The sequence below is a fragment of the Malania oleifera genome, chromosome 1 (assembly GCF_029873635.1).
Source record: "Malania oleifera isolate guangnan ecotype guangnan chromosome 1, ASM2987363v1, whole genome shotgun sequence".
Lineage (NCBI taxonomy): Eukaryota > Viridiplantae > Streptophyta > Magnoliopsida > Santalales > Ximeniaceae > Malania > Malania oleifera.
The window spans coordinates 3,852,957-3,868,430 of NC_080417.1; the positions used below are offsets into that span (position 1 = coordinate 3,852,957).

Here is a 15,474-nt window from a genome sequence, read left to right on the forward strand (position 1 = left end):
CCATCATGTGTCTCAAATTTAAGCAACATGTGCCACAACACATGAAAATATCAACCTCTTATAATCTCTTCTCACTATTAATAGCCTTAAATCTATCAAAAGAAATGGTCTACAATCACATAAATTGGCGAAAAATAATTCATACAGTCGGCCTAACCTAGTGGGACTTAAGACTTGGTTTTGTTGTTGTTGTTGTTGTTGTTTAGATGAATTTGTGAATTTGAACAAAATGCAATACAGAGTAGTACTCAGCTTCATCCCAATTCACACAAATCTAAATCCAAGACCCCAACTCTATGCAATCAAACACTAGCTATATAATATCCTATCTTTTGTGGGTTTCAAATTTTATAAAGAAAAATTGGAAGAGAGGTCCTTTTTTTATCATTAAAAGAAAAGATATTATCTTCCTTGCATGATAATATTGTTAGGATTTTATGTTTGGGGTGAGCAGGAAAATCTTAATTATGTAAGAATGAGAGGGAGCTTCAATCTTTTGAGTTGTCTTCTGTGCAACAAAACCGTCAAAGCCAATGCATCAAAGCCCATGATATTACATCAAACTTGGTTTGAACCATTATAGCCATACAGGACCATTCTAATTTCATGTTTGAAAGCTTAAATTTAAATTTATATGGACTTAGACAAATCAAAATGTATAATTGTATTGAGTTTCATTTAGAATCCTAAACTCAAAATCTATACTTCGTAACACAACTTGAAGGTATTACCATGTGAATATCACTAAAGAGTAAAGATATCAAAATTACGAGATTTTGACAATAGCTTACCAAACTAGAACGAAACCGTTACCAACACATATCAAGTTAAATTGAAAGCAAGCCATGAACTCAGACTCGATGTAGGATTCAGCCCAAGACAAGTTCAGTCAGCCCAGTTATTGGAGGCATCCGGCCCATCTGGAAGCAAGCCCAGAATCTGTAAATATGGAAATGGGCCCAATTCCCCAGGCCCACTCTATACTCCAGAGAAAGTGACGCAGAAGTTGGAATGGTAACAATCAAAGAATCCGTGGGCCACTGGGTGAGCCTATCTGGTTGAACGGGCACGAGTGGGTTTGTGGCCAAGAAAAGGGCAGCATGGATAGGGCTTTCGCGGTTGGCTTTCATAACAGCATCATCTCCATTCTAAAATTCTTTAAATGCAAATTTTTAAAGTTACTTTAATTAATTATTTCCCATGAGGATATTATCCAAAAATACGAAATATCACATATATCATTAATTTTATATTTTGGAGAGCTTTTTAATTTAAATTTGAGTGAAATTTAATAAAATATAATATAAAATTTTATTAAATTCAAACACCAAACATGCGGGGTTTAAGTTTTTGTTAACTTGTGTTGTTTTGAAGATTCGTCTTTTGACTGAAGAGACAATTAAGAAAGACGAAAAATATAAGTCAAAGCTTGGCTCGTTGATTTGTAATCAAGCTCGAGCTCGACTCGAGCTTAAAATTTTTTGTTCGACCTCAAGCTCAAGTTGAAACTTGGCTCGACTGGAGTTCGTTTCAAGCTGATAAACAGACCAAGCCACTAGCTAATTAAATTAATTAATAATTAATAAATATAATTTGAGACAAATATATTTTAAAGTAAAAAATTTTAATACAAATATTTAATATGATTTGAATTGAATTTGTTCACGAGCCTAATATCGAGTTATTTCACGAGCTACTAAACGAGTTGACTCGTGAGCTGTTCAACTTTGTGTTTGAATTCATTTTGCATATATTTTTTCCAAAAAAAAAAAAAACCTGAATTATGTTCCTTTAGATATTAAAGCCTCTCATGATCATCCATAATTTCTGTTCAATGGCTTATTTTACCTCAACAAATTTCAAAATATATAATTATCCACTCTTTATTTTTGTCATTGGATTTTTCTACAAATTATATGAATCTTATGTTTGAATAACGTTTGGATTTAAATTTGTATTGAATTTAGACAAAATAATATACAAAATTGCATTAAAAATTATTTAAATCCATCCAAATTTAAATACAATATTCAAAATCTATGCTTCCAAATGTAATAGAAAATAAAGATAAACAACAACGCAATAATCACTTTCTAGACAAACTAAAAATTTTTCATTGTACAATCCGCCCCTTAGGTAAATAAGGGTCAAGTCAATGCTCTACTTATCCATCATCCTCCATTATAGAGATCACATGTACCTACATGGACAAATAGTATCAAAATTTATTATTATTATTTATTTATTTTATATAAATATTATACAACAACGACAAAACCAAGCCTTAGTCTCACTAAGTGGGGTCGGCTATATGAATCATTTTCCGCCAATTTATGCGATTGTGAACCATTTTCTTTGATAGATTCAAGAATATTAAATCCTTACTCACTCTCTCCTCCCAAGTTATTTTAAGTTTACCCCTACCCCTTTTACTGCCCCCTACAGTAACTAAGTTACTCTTCCTCACAGGTGCACTATGTGGCCTACGTTGCAAATGTCCATATCATCTCAATCGTCTCTTCTTTATCCTATCTTTTATAAGAGTTACACCTAACTTAACGCGAATATATTCATTATGGATATCACATCTAAGCATATACTCTATTTATCACTCATGTTTCTTCATCGCCCAACATTCCGTTCCATGTAGAATAGTTGGTCTTATAGCTGTCTTATAAAACTTCTCTTTCAATTTTAAGGGTATTCTATGATCACAAAGCACACTTGAAACACTTCTCTATTTTACCCAACTTGCTTTAACTCTATGCATTACATCATTTTCAATTTCTCCATCAGTTTGCATAATAGATCCAAAGTATCGAAATCTACAAGTGCTATTTATTTATTCATCATCAAGTTTAACTTTGTCTCAAATATTCCTCGTATCATTACTAAAATTACATTTAATATATTCTGTCTTATTTTTACTTATCCTAAAGTCTCTAGATTCTAAAACTTCTCTCCATAATTATAACTTAACTCCTGCTCCGTTCCTAGTTGTCAATTATTATAATATCATCTGCAAACAACATATAGCGTGAAAACTTCTTTTGAATACTCTTAGTCAATTGATCCATCACTAAAGTAAAAAGATAAATACTCAAAATAGATCTTTGATGTACACTTATGGTGATTAGAAATTCTCTAGTTTTTTCATCTATAATCCTTACACTAGTCATTACTCCATTATACATATCCTTAATGACATCGGTATACCTACTACATATACTTCTTTTTACAATTGTATTGAATAAATTAGTTCACCTAAGTATTTCCAAACTTCAATTGGGATGTTGTTTGGTCCCATAACTTTCTCATTTTTCATCTTTTTTAATGCAAACTTAATTTCGTTAACTCTAATTTTGGGAATAAATCTCATATTTTTAGTATTTTCCTCATTGAAAATTCTAAATTTAAGCATTCTTTTTGGTTTTCATTAAGCAACTTACTAAAGTAATTTCGTCGTCTTTTTTTAATGTTTTCGTCCTTAACCAAGACAATATCATCATCACGTTTTATACATTTTACATTTCCTAAGTCCTTACTCTTACTTTCTCTAATTTTAGCAAGTTTAAATATATATTTTTCTTCTTCTTTTGTACCTAATATATCATACAAACTACTAAATGATTCATATTTAACTTCACTAACAGTATTTTTTGCATCTTTTGTTGCCTCCTTATATTTTTCAAAATTATATCTGTTTCTACATTTTTGCCACGTTTTATACTGAACTTGTAAGAACTCGGAAAAATATAAAGGGATTTCTACAGATTTTGTCAACGAAGCCAGATTTCGTCGACGAAGGCAGTAGACTTTTCATCAACGAAATTCAGAGGTTCGTCGATGAAAAGAAGCTGAGAGGTTTGGAAAATTTTAAATATCAGAGTTCGTCGACGAGGCTGCCGACATCCGCGATAAAATTCTTGATTTTTCGTCGATGAAGGTACTTTTCGTTGATGAAAACCGGGCAAGTCAAAGGCTTAAAAGGGGATATCTGGTTTCTTCTTCATTCTCTCTCTACTCTCTCTCTCTCTTTCTCTAAACTCTGTCTCTCTCTCTCTCTCTCTCTCTAGATTTCCTCGCCGGTTTTGATAGAATCGGAAATCCGAGGTTACCACGAGGATCGTGGAAGGATTCTCTACAACTTCTGTGGATAGGAATCTCGGTTCGAGCATTTTCGGGTTTCGGGCCAAAATCGAGGTAAGACTCGATTTTTATTTCTGATTCGGTATATGTGTAGTAGTATGGATTATAAGCATGTTTAGTATTGTGATTTGTAGATTTCGGAGTTTCAGTTCGTAGTTTTGAGGGCCGTAGAGTTCGTGGTTTGGTTTCAGGTTGAGGTAAGGGGATTCTGTTTATATCAGTTCATTTTCGAAATCAGGATTGGTAAGCCTATAAGCTACGATCGTATGTATGTTTTGACTACTTATTTGGGGAAATCTATCGGGTGAAAATACGGGATTTTTGGGTTATAGTTTTTGGGAAAATTAGGGATTTCGGGTATCATCTCTTATTTGATTTGAAAACCGTTTATGTCATTTAAACTGTATTATTGAGGTGATCGTAATCCATATTTGCATAAACTGTATACTTGAAATTGTAAACGATATGATTTGCCGTAAACCAAATAAGTGTGGTACGTGTGTATGTATGTAAATATTTCAAGTATTTGTGAAAAACAGCTATGTGGCGGCTTATTACCGTACGCTGAAATGTATAGGGACGTGAGTTCCAAAGTGATTCCAGGTTTTTTGAAAATCGGCTAGGGGCGGCTAACTACCGTACGCCGAAACGGCTAGGGGCGGCTAACTACTGTATGTCGTAACAGCTAGGGGCGGCTAACTACCATACGCTGTGCCCTGTAACGGCTAATTACCGTGGGCAAGAGTGACTGGCTCTATATTCAGGGTGCGAAATATCACCAGTATGATTCAGTTGGTCACCGAATGTAACAACGGACCACAGTGGGCCTAGGTTGACGCAGCATAGTTTGCACATGGTAACGTAATTGGGGTTAGACCAGGTGACCTTGTGTAGTTGCATATGTAGCAATGGATTCACTATTGGGCCTGAGTCGGAAACCTTCGTAGTTTAATATGTTGGAACGTAACCGCTGTGAGACTAGGTGACTTGTGCAGTTGTGAGTAGTGTGACGACACTGACCGTATGTATGTATGTATGTATTTGAGTATTGTATGGAACTGTATGGAATTGTATGGAAATGTATGGAACTTGTTTTGAAACTGTACGTATGTGTTTCAAATTGTATCGTATGTATGTGTTATGAAGTATGAAAATGATACTGGTATGCCACAGAGTATTTGGAATATGAGGTATGTTTAGCTGGTTTTCTTTTGGTATTAGTATATGTTTATTTTTTTCCTTTTATTTGATTTGATGCGTGGGGTGTTTTATTGGTTAGTAAGTCCTTGTTTAGTTTTGTTTGGACTTGTAGTCCTGTTTTGGTTGGACATTGGTCATTACTTGTCTTGTAACCACGGTATTCCTCCGACAAAAGTGGTGGTATATCAATAAATAAATAGAGGTGCCACCCTTTTAAAATATATATATATATATATATGTATATATATATATTTATCCCATCCTCTATGGTCCAATCCCCATATTTGATTATTTTATCATTAAATTTGATTATATTTTCTCCTTTTAGGTTCTACCATCTAGTTCTCTTACACTGGTTTATTTTATCATTTTTCATTCATTTTTGAATACATATATCTAATACTAAAACTCTATATTGTGTGGTTAGACTTTTACCTGAAATAACTTTACAGTCATTGCATGATAAACGATCTACCCTCCTAGTTTAAAAAAAAAATCTATTTGACTTTTATTTTATCTACTTTTAAAGGTTATTAAGTGTTTTTTTTTTCTTCTCAAAACAAGTATTTATTATATTAAAATCATATGATATAATGAAATCTAAGATCATCTCTCTATACTCATTTTTGTCTCCATATCCATATTTTCTTTGTATTCTTTCATAATTTTTATTATCTCCTCCAACATGTCCATTCATATTTCCTCTCATAAATATTTTCTGAGTCCCTGATATGCCTCCATATCTTCCAAAAATTGTCTCTTAAGATTTTCTGCTAAGTCAACTTAAAAAGCATAAACACTAATGATATTTCTATCTTTTGTCCTTATACCATCTTAATTTTAATAATTCTATCCCCTACTCTAGTTACACCCACAATGCAATCTTTTAAGTTTTTGTCTATAATAATGCTTACTCTATTCTTATGTTTTTCTTTTTTAGTGTACTAAAGTTTAAATTCTGATTTATCAATTTCTCTAACTTTCTTCCTCACCCATTTAGTTTCTTGAAAGCAAATTATATTAATTTTTCTTTTGATCATTGTATCCACAATTTCCATGTTTTTACCCGTAAGTGTCCCTACATTTCAAGTTGCTAATCTAAGCATAGTTTTCCGAACTAATGTCTTTACTTGCCCACATCTAGAATGAAGTGGGAACCCTCGCATATTTGATACTGTACCCAGGCGCTCACAAAGCGGGTCGCTTCGGGGCGACAACCTAGCCCAACTTTGTCCACTTTTCGCTACACTCAAGTGGTTTAAGTATAACGCGTCGCTCTTAGGGGACACTCTAACAAATATTCGAAAAGAATTCATATCACAGTGATATGACAAATTTTATGCTGACTGTCAGCTACCTAACGCAACCCTCCTCTTTTACTAGGCTTATGACCGGTTGTGTGTAAAAAAAGTAGGACATTAAGTGCATCACAGGCAGAGTTTTTATATAAATATTATAAAACTAAAAAAATTAATTAACTATCTTATAATTTTTTGAAAAATTAAAACAAAAAATAAAAAAAATATTTTTTTGCGACTTAATGTGGCTTGAGTGAATAAACAAACACAAAGTTAAAGATACGTCATTCACATGACATCCCCTCCCAAACTCACTTTCAAAATTTCAAAACAAGTTTATAATTACAAGCAAGGCCTCACTAGAAAAGAAAATAGATAATAATAATAATAATAGTCCAAAACATAAATAAATAAATTGGCATGCCCTGGTTGGGTGGGGCAGGGGGAGGGCTTGATGGTAGTCGTTGCCTCGTTGGTGTCTTGGTGAGGTAGCACCGTTACCTCCCTCTCTTTTCTCAGAAGCTTGAGTGGGATAACGAAAATGATGGAAGCCATATATATTTCTTCGTATTACGAAATAATTTCTGCAACCACCGAAATCTCAGCCAAAAGCAGAGACCCTAAAGATTCTGAGGCAGCTGAAACAGCGAGCAATGGCCATGACAATGGCGCTTCGCAGGCTTTCCTCCTCCCTCGTCCGCAAGCCCTTGCCAAATCTCTTCAATGGCGGCTCCCTCTATTACATGGTTCTTTCTCTTTTTCTCTTGCTCGCTTTGATTCTTTTTTCTTTTTTGGTTGTGGTTGATTTTTATTTGATTTGGTTGCGCAGTCATCGTTGCCGAGCGAAGCTGTCTACGAGAAGGAAAAGTCTAATGTTCCAGTAAGCCTGCCTCATTTTATTCTTAATCTATTCATGTCCTCCCCACGCTGTTGAGGGCTCTGTTGATCTCTCATTTTGTTCATTACTCGGTTTTTAATTGAGATTTAACTTCTCGCTTGAAAATGCTGTCCCGTGTTTTATATTCGATTTCCAGTGGCCAAAGCAATTGAATGCTCCGCTTGAAGTCGTCGATCCGGAGGTATCTGACATTATCGAACTCGAGAAAGCAAGACAATGGAAGGTTTTCTCTGTCTCTCTCTCTCTCTCTCTCTCTCTCTCATTGCATAACTGTTCTTAGAGTTAACGGTTATTGGATTACTTTTCAATAAAAAATTGCACTTCTGTTTTCCGGAGTTTGTGCTTAATCTCTTTTTGAAGAAATTCAGAGTCTAGAATTTGGAGAGGAAGAATAGAATTGAGAGAAAGATTTTCTATAATTTTAGGTGTGTATTTACATTGTACAGTGCTCCTATTTATACAATTTCTTCAGTAGACAATTAAAGTAAATCATGTTGATTACACCAATTAAGTATCCGTGTCTGGTGGCTTGACCAATCTCAAGAGAGAATTTTGGTCTTTATTGCCACACGGTGAATCTTGGGTTTCCTTGTGTGTATGATCTTCATATGGAAATCTTGTTATTTCCTTAACACTTTTGTCTTCCTTTTGATTGCTGAAAATGGAGCAAAGTGGAAGACAATGCAAAATTTCAATCTTATTCTTACATTTCTAATTGTTTTTACTCCAAAGAGGCCAAGACTGACACCTCAACTTGAATTAAGCTATTGTGTTGAACTTATTTGAGTATTTTGGCTACTGGCATCGTAAACAATGAAATCGCAAGTATATCCTATTAGTTTGGCTTTTTTAAAAAAGCGACAGTTCTCGTTAACCAAACAAAAAATATTTAGATTCCAATTCAAAAGGCATTCTGATTCACAGTTTCTTTTATGTATTAATCTCTCACTAGAATTCGTTCTATGTTTGCGAAGGGACTTGAACTCATTCCCTCGGAGAACTTCACATCTGTCTCCGTGATGCAAGCTGTTGGGTCTGTCATGACTAACAAGTACAGTGAAGGATATCCTGGTGCGAGATACTATGGAGGAAATGAGTATGTGCTGCCTTCTCAATTTAGTATTCCTGATACCTGTAGTCTCTACTAGCTGGTTATGTTAAATAACATTTAGTGATACGGCATACCAGCCTAGTCTCTTTTCTTTTTTCTTTATTTTGGGGGACACTGCAGCTGATTATGATACAGAAAGCATGAGATGTTCATTGTTCAGGTACATTGACATGGCGGAATCCTTATGCCAGAAGCGTGCTTTGGAAGTGTTTGGGCTGGATCCTGCAAAATGGGGAGGTAAATGCTTGCAAATTCCGCATGACTAGGAATACCTCAGTTGTGCATTTTAAATTGAAAAGCTTGGTGTACTGGCTGAACTATATCCAGTACTTTGTTGCAGATGCGATGAGGGCAATGACCTCAACTTGTTAAAATCTTAAATCCCATTTGTTTGGATCCCCTACTAAACTTCATTTCTGCTGTCAATCCAGAGCCACAATATCGTTAGATTGTAATCATGGGTTTTCTCAATGTATGCATGCATATTCGTCCTAGTCTTCTTCTTGTCATTTTGATGTCCCTAACTTAAAACTACTTTCCTCACTGATGATGCAGTAAGGATTTTATAGAAGTTAAAATCTAGAAATGGGTGGGTTGGTTAGTTTTTGTTCAGGAAGTGGAGGAAGAAGTTAGAGCTACATCTACCAGTAGATTTTTTGGGTAAGTCGGCCAGTATACATGAACTGCTTAAATTTTTGTTCCTTCCCTCTCTTCCTGGGGGCCTGTCACCTCTTGTTTTATGTCTGCTGAAAATATGAGCTTAGGTTCATTCATTCTGTCTTGGAATTTTCGGGAATCATATTGCAATGTCCTTGTGCTAAGAGTCCAAAGAACAATTAGTAAATTACACATAACTTGCTCTAATTTATTTAATGTTAAAAATGTACAGGGACAACATTTAGCCTGGAATTGGTCCTGTGCAATTACTTTGTGAACACCATAGAAGATGGCTAGGGGGGAAATTTCCTGGAGTGCATGCTTAAGGAATTATAATTCATTGGTGTGGGATTGCATGCTTGGAGAAGAAATTCCTGGGAGTGCTTGTCTTAGTATCTGCTTTCCTAAATGTGTACTTACCCTTTTATTTTGCAGTCAATGTGCAGCCTTTGTCTGGCTCTCCGTCCAACTTTCAAGTTTACACTGCATTGTTAAAACCTCATGATAGGATTATGGCACTTGATCTTCCTCATGGTGGGCATCTTTCACATGGCTATCAGGTACTTCCAAGTTACATGACTAGTGCCATTGTTCTGTATATTGAACTACTGTATAATCCTTAATTTCTTATGGTTGGAATCTAACTTGCATAGAGGCTTAAAAAAATTGCTATCTGCTATGCAATAAAATAGCATTATCATCTCAAGGCACAGTGGTTGATATATAGCCTATTCTTATCTGTTACCAGGACAGATGATTTTTTTTCCCTCACTATAGACTATTTGTAACTTATCACTGTCATGCATATACTTCAATGGAATACAATACTTTTTTTATTAACACTTTCTGTTTTTCCCCCTTTTTGGTTAGGTAATGAATCTTATTGATGCTTTCCTTGCAGAACTGTAAATCTAGAAGTTCCTTTTCCATTGGAATTATTTGGATTGTGAAACTATGAAAAAAGAAAAATTGAATCGTGTGGGCTGGAGTGCATTAAGTCCTTGAATTTTGAAAATTGGGAGGAGCTAACCTTGCTCAGACTAATCAAAACATTATTTGCATTTGCTAACTGCCATATGGACAAAGTCTCATTATTTTTTCTCTCACAAACGCAGACTGACACCAAGAAGATATCTGCAGTTTCTATCTTTTTTGAGACAATGCCGTATAGACTGGATGAGAGCACCGGTTATATTGACTATGACCAGGTAACTTTTCATTCTTTTTTGTTACACTGATTCTCTTTCAGTTAAGGCCAAACTTCTATTTTGCTTTACTATTATATTGTTAACATTTGCTTTTGGTAAAACATATTATTAAACATGATTAGGTTTGTTCTTGATAATCATAGTGTAGCTAAAGTCACTGAAATTGAGGGAAAAAACTGTTTTTTAGGAAAGGAGTAAAGTCAAGCTGTATAGGCATTCACAATAATTTTAGACAAAGGTTAAAACAGTGGTGATACTCTTCTTTTAAAACATGGAGAATCAAGTCTGAATTAGATTTTTTTTATTTTTGACATTTCGACTTTCTGCAAATATTGGCAGGGATTTACTAGTGAGCCACCAGTTTTCAGCATCACACTTTGTAAATAAAGCATAGGAATGTAAGATTTGTTTATTTCAAATAATAGAGAAAGTATAATCTTTGAACTTCTTTGTTTGCAGTAGACAACAGGCCAGATTAGCCCTTGATTTGTGCCTATCTGATTTTATTTGTTGGAGTTTCTAGTATTTTTTTTCTTGTTCAAGGAAAAGAACACAAAATGCTCCATACACTTGTAGAACGGATAGTTGTTACAGTGAGAAATATATGCTTAACATGCACAGCCTTACATATGCCATGAGAAAGCTAATGCACTACCTGACAGCTGAAGCTCATGTTGCTTTATGATAAAAAATGCTTTCACTTTATGATTTTCAGACTTCAAAAAAATAGCAATTTTGTTTGGCTTTTTCTTTCTAAAATGCCCTTGTTATTAGAGAAATTATGTGGACAGAGTGATGTATTTCTTACTCATCTCTTTAGCATGGATCAGTCAATTCTAACTTTATTTTTGATTGAATTAATTTTGGTATTTCCTTAAGAGCTGTACAGCTTGACCTCTTTCCCCAGAATGCTTAGTGAACTTAAAATTATAACTTGCAGTTGGAGAAAAGTGCCAAGCTCTTCAGGCCAAAACTAATAGTTGCTGGTGCTAGTGCTTATGCACGCCTCTATGATTACGCACGTATTCGCAAGGTACACTAAATTTGATTGATCTAGTCCAAATTTCCAAGCCATAAAGATCCATATGTTCATGCTTGTTAGTCCATTGGGCCTGGTGACCTGGTCTACACAAGTTGCCCATCCCCTACTGAGAACTCCTTCCCATCCAATCCCAAGGTTTTAATTCGATATCTCTAATGTGAATGTCTTAGAGTCAAACCATCGGGGTCCCACTGCATGGGACATTCATTCATATGTTTAATTCTAAGTAAGTCTTCATATGTCAGTCAAAACTATAAGGCTACAACTTTACATTTTGTATGCGTTTGACAGGTCTGTGACAAGCAGAAAGCAGTTATGCTGGCTGACATGGCTCACATTAGTGGGTTAGTTGCGGGTGGTGTCATCCCATCTCCATTTGAATATGCAGATGTAGTGACCACTACAACCCACAAGTCACTTCGTGGGCCAAGGGGAGCTATGATTTTCTTTAGAAAGGGGGTAAAAGAGATTAATAAGCAAGGGCAAGAGGTAAGCCATATACGTTAAAACAAATAATTAAACAAATAAGTTTTACACAAATTTTCCTTTGGTGCTACTTGGTCAGTACGTTTGATAGAGCATCTTTTTAAGCTATTTTTGGTTTAGAACAAACATTAATACTTTTGAGTTCATCCTGAAGGTGTTGTATGACTATGAAGACAAAATCAATCAGGCTGTCTTTCCTGGACTTCAAGGTGGACCACACAACCACACGATTACTGGCTTGGCAGTTGCCTTGAAACAGGTATGCAGATCAGAGGATATTTTGCATCATGATAGTAGAAATTTTATCAAATCTAATGAAGAAAACTCCGTCAAAATAATTTTATTTACAATGGTGGTCATATGGCCAATCCCAAATTTTAGTATAAGAGTTGTCTTTTATTTATATTTTTGGTTTTGCCCACCCTCCATTTTCCTATATGGTGGTTATATGCTTCATTGGATGCCAAAATAGTCCTGAAGTACTTAAAGTTAAATTATATATCATATATATGGATACATATACTAGCCAGTTTTTTTTTTTTTTCAAATACTTTTAGCATATCTATGGATATATTGAGAAATAAAACACTATTTGATGATATTTAGTAAAAAAATTTCCTTTTTATTCCTAGTACTATATGGACTGAGATTCAACACACCATAGAAATACTCCCACATTATCTATGATAAATTGAGCTACACACACATTGAAGTGCCAAATCAATTTAATGTATGTATATATATAGTTTTGAAGCAATTTCTTGAGAGAATCAGTTTAACCTTGATTAAAAGAGTTCTGGCTTTTGAATAAGCTGTCAGGGACCCTGTCCTAAATTCACTTTTTGCTTTGGTTCTTTTTTTTTTTATCTCATTGCTAAATACTTTTGGTTGTGCTTACAAGTAGTAGTCATAGCATGCCATTTCACTTTGGCGCAGTCATTTTTGGAAATGCAAGGCTAATTTTGTTCCCATACAAGCTCTCATGTTCTCTTACATTTTTGTAATGCAGGCTATGACTTCAGAATACAAAGCCTACCAAGAGCAAGTTCTTAGTAATTGCTCAAAGTTTGCGCAGGTATAAGGTGTTACTGTCACAGAGTTAGGTTGAAGCAAGATTTCATGGATGCATTTATAAAGTTTTTAACTCATATCAATGCATCTTATTGAGGAGCCTGGGTGCATTGCAAAATGATTTTACCAATTTTGCAGGCATTGATAGAGAAGGGCTATGAGCTTGTTTCTGGTGGAACTGATAACCATTTAGTTTTGGTGAACTTGAAAAACAAGGTAGAAGATTCGATAATTTTTGGACTATTATTACGTGAGAGATGTTCATGTTTCAATAGGTCTGTGTAGGAAATACTCTAAATGGCACAGTGTCTTAATTATTTACTTTCTTATTTTTTCATTTTAAAGATGAAAATTTTAAGTTGTTGCTGTTCTATTTCCTTTCTAATTTTCAGGGTATTGATGGATCCAGAGTTGAAAAAGTGTTGGAGTCTGTTCATATTGCAGCAAACAAAAACACAGTTCCTGGAGATGTGTCTGCCATGGTTCCTGGTGGCATCAGGATGGGTTGATGCCTCTTCCTTGATCACATTCTACTTAAAAATCATTTTTTCAAAACTAATCTGTTTGATCTTTGATAAAATTTATATTCTGCTCCAGGGACCCCAGCTCTTACTTCCAGAGGATTCATTGAGGAGGATTTTGTTAAGGTCGCTGAATTTTTTGATGCTGCTGTGAAGTTGGCTGTGAAAATCAAGGCTGAAACCAAAGGTTCTTCAAATTCACTTGTTACGAATATATCTACTTTTGCCATTGAGCTTGAGATTCTCTGATTGGTACACCATGCTATGTGGCTCGCTTTGTGCATTCCAAGCCCATTTGAATTGGCTAACACTGGTGCATTCCATTGGTTTTTCTCTCTAGGGACGAAGCTGAAGGAATTCTTGGCTACAATGCAGTCTGGTGCCCACATCCAATCTGGGATTGCAGAACTTCGCCAACAGGTTGAGGAATATGCAAAACAATTCCCAACCATTGGATTTGAGAAGGAGACCATGAAGTACAAGAACTGAGCAAGGGTTCATACATTGTCAGGTGATGTTATTTCTTGTATCTTACTACAAATAAGTTTTTTTTTTTTTTTTTGGAGCTTTTGTATCTACAAACTTAAATCATAGGCCTTAGATTTGTATTTGTATAGATTTGGGAAGAACGAAATACAATTCTATATTGCATTTGTCCAAATCTGTACAAATCTAGATCATCGTTGATGTTCATTTTTGAAATTCTTGCCTTGCATTTTCTGGGAGCATGGAATTTGCATTAGTTTGAATAAAATATAGTACAAATTTGTATTGAATTTCTTGAATATCCACACAAGTCCAAATTGGATTTATGTTCTAATGATTCCTAAGCACCATTTTGTTTGTGTTCAGATTATGTAATTACAGCTGATGGAGTTCAGTGGTGGATTAAAGTTATTAGCAAAGCATACACCATCGGTGTGAATTTTGAGCTTCATTTACAAAATCCACTAGAACCTCTATTGTAATCTTCATGACACTGTATATGTATATTAATTAAGGCTTTGCAGCTCAATAAACTTGCCTTAATTTTTGAAGCAAATAAAAATATATAAGATTGACCTTTGTCCTTAATTTATGGAAAAATGTGTAGTATTGAGAATCAAAACTATCTGAAGTATTACTTTATGTTTGAAGAAAATGGCTAGGAGTCCAATTATAGGGCGAGTTACAAGGTGGCTTGTGGTGCACCTTCTCCTAGTATTTCTCTTCCCAACAATAAGCTCCTAATTAAGCATAAACTTCAATGGTTTGGGGGTTTGATGATGAAAGTTTCAAATTTGAATTTTGAGAAGAATGAAAAGGACTCTAATATCTCTAGAGGAAGCCTTCAATGGATTTAAAAAACAATTGCTAATAAGCTATCGATTGAAAGTATAGTGACAAGACTTGTCGAAAAAGCCTTGGTAGATGGGTACCCACAATCTCAAAAGATGACCTTCAGTGATGTGAGTGAGGCAACTAGAACATAGATATCTTCGAGAGTTGGGTGGGTATGTTGGGGAGATTTTAATATATATGTGTGTGTGACTTTCATGATCATATAGTGTGTATGTATTTACATATAAATAATTAAGTATTAAGTTATATCTTAACTAATTAATGTATGTATAAAGGTACATTGGCCAAAGTCAAATACTTTATTTATTAGTATGTAAGATACAATGACCAAAGTCATGTATCTAGGATAGTTAATGGAAAGTCTCTCAATCAAGATACATTTAAATGAAGGAGATGGATTGGTCCAAGTCATGAATCTTTTTAATTGATGTATTATTGAGAAATGTATCACGATCAATGTATATTTATTTTAGAGGAAGGGAAACGACGTAT

At 34.6% G+C, this 15,474-nt stretch overlaps 1 protein-coding gene across 2 annotated transcripts; it reads left to right on the plus strand.

Moving 5' to 3' along the window:
- The first annotated feature begins 7,102 nt into the window (after nucleotides 1–7,102).
- On the plus strand, nucleotides 7,103–14,727 carry LOC131154030 (serine hydroxymethyltransferase, mitochondrial). 2 transcript variants are annotated; one of them, XM_058106505.1, is made up of 16 exons: nucleotides 7,103–7,393; nucleotides 7,477–7,527; nucleotides 7,682–7,768; nucleotides 8,520–8,641; nucleotides 8,817–8,893; nucleotides 9,749–9,873; nucleotides 10,429–10,521; nucleotides 11,462–11,554; nucleotides 11,855–12,052; nucleotides 12,204–12,308; nucleotides 13,059–13,124; nucleotides 13,259–13,336; nucleotides 13,513–13,624; nucleotides 13,718–13,828; nucleotides 13,982–14,152; nucleotides 14,494–14,727. In XM_058106505.1, the coding sequence occupies exons 1-15, from the start codon at nucleotides 7,301–7,303 to the stop codon at nucleotides 14,128–14,130; spliced, it is 1,560 nt and encodes a 519-aa protein (XP_057962488.1). In that variant the 5' UTR covers nucleotides 7,103–7,300; the 3' UTR covers nucleotides 14,131–14,152; nucleotides 14,494–14,727. The 2 variants fall into 2 exon arrangements, with proteins under 2 accessions (XP_057962488.1, XP_057962479.1); XM_058106496.1 differs by having other exon boundaries at nucleotides 7,180–7,393; nucleotides 13,982–14,727.
- The last annotated feature ends 747 nt before the right edge of the window (nucleotides 14,728–15,474 follow it).

Excerpts from the sequence above, each read along its gene's own strand:
- LOC131154030 (XM_058106505.1), top strand. The coding sequence starts at position 7,301 with ATGGCCATGACAATGGCGCTTCGCAGGCTTTCCTCCTCCCTCGTCCGC. Across the intron at positions 7,394-7,476 it reads GCGGCTCCCTCTATTACATG|TCATCGTTGCCGAGCGAAGC; the intron begins GTTCTTTCTCTT and ends TTGGTTGCGCAG. Across the intron at positions 8,894-9,748 it reads GGATCCTGCAAAATGGGGAG|TCAATGTGCAGCCTTTGTCT; the intron begins GTAAATGCTTGC and ends TTTATTTTGCAG.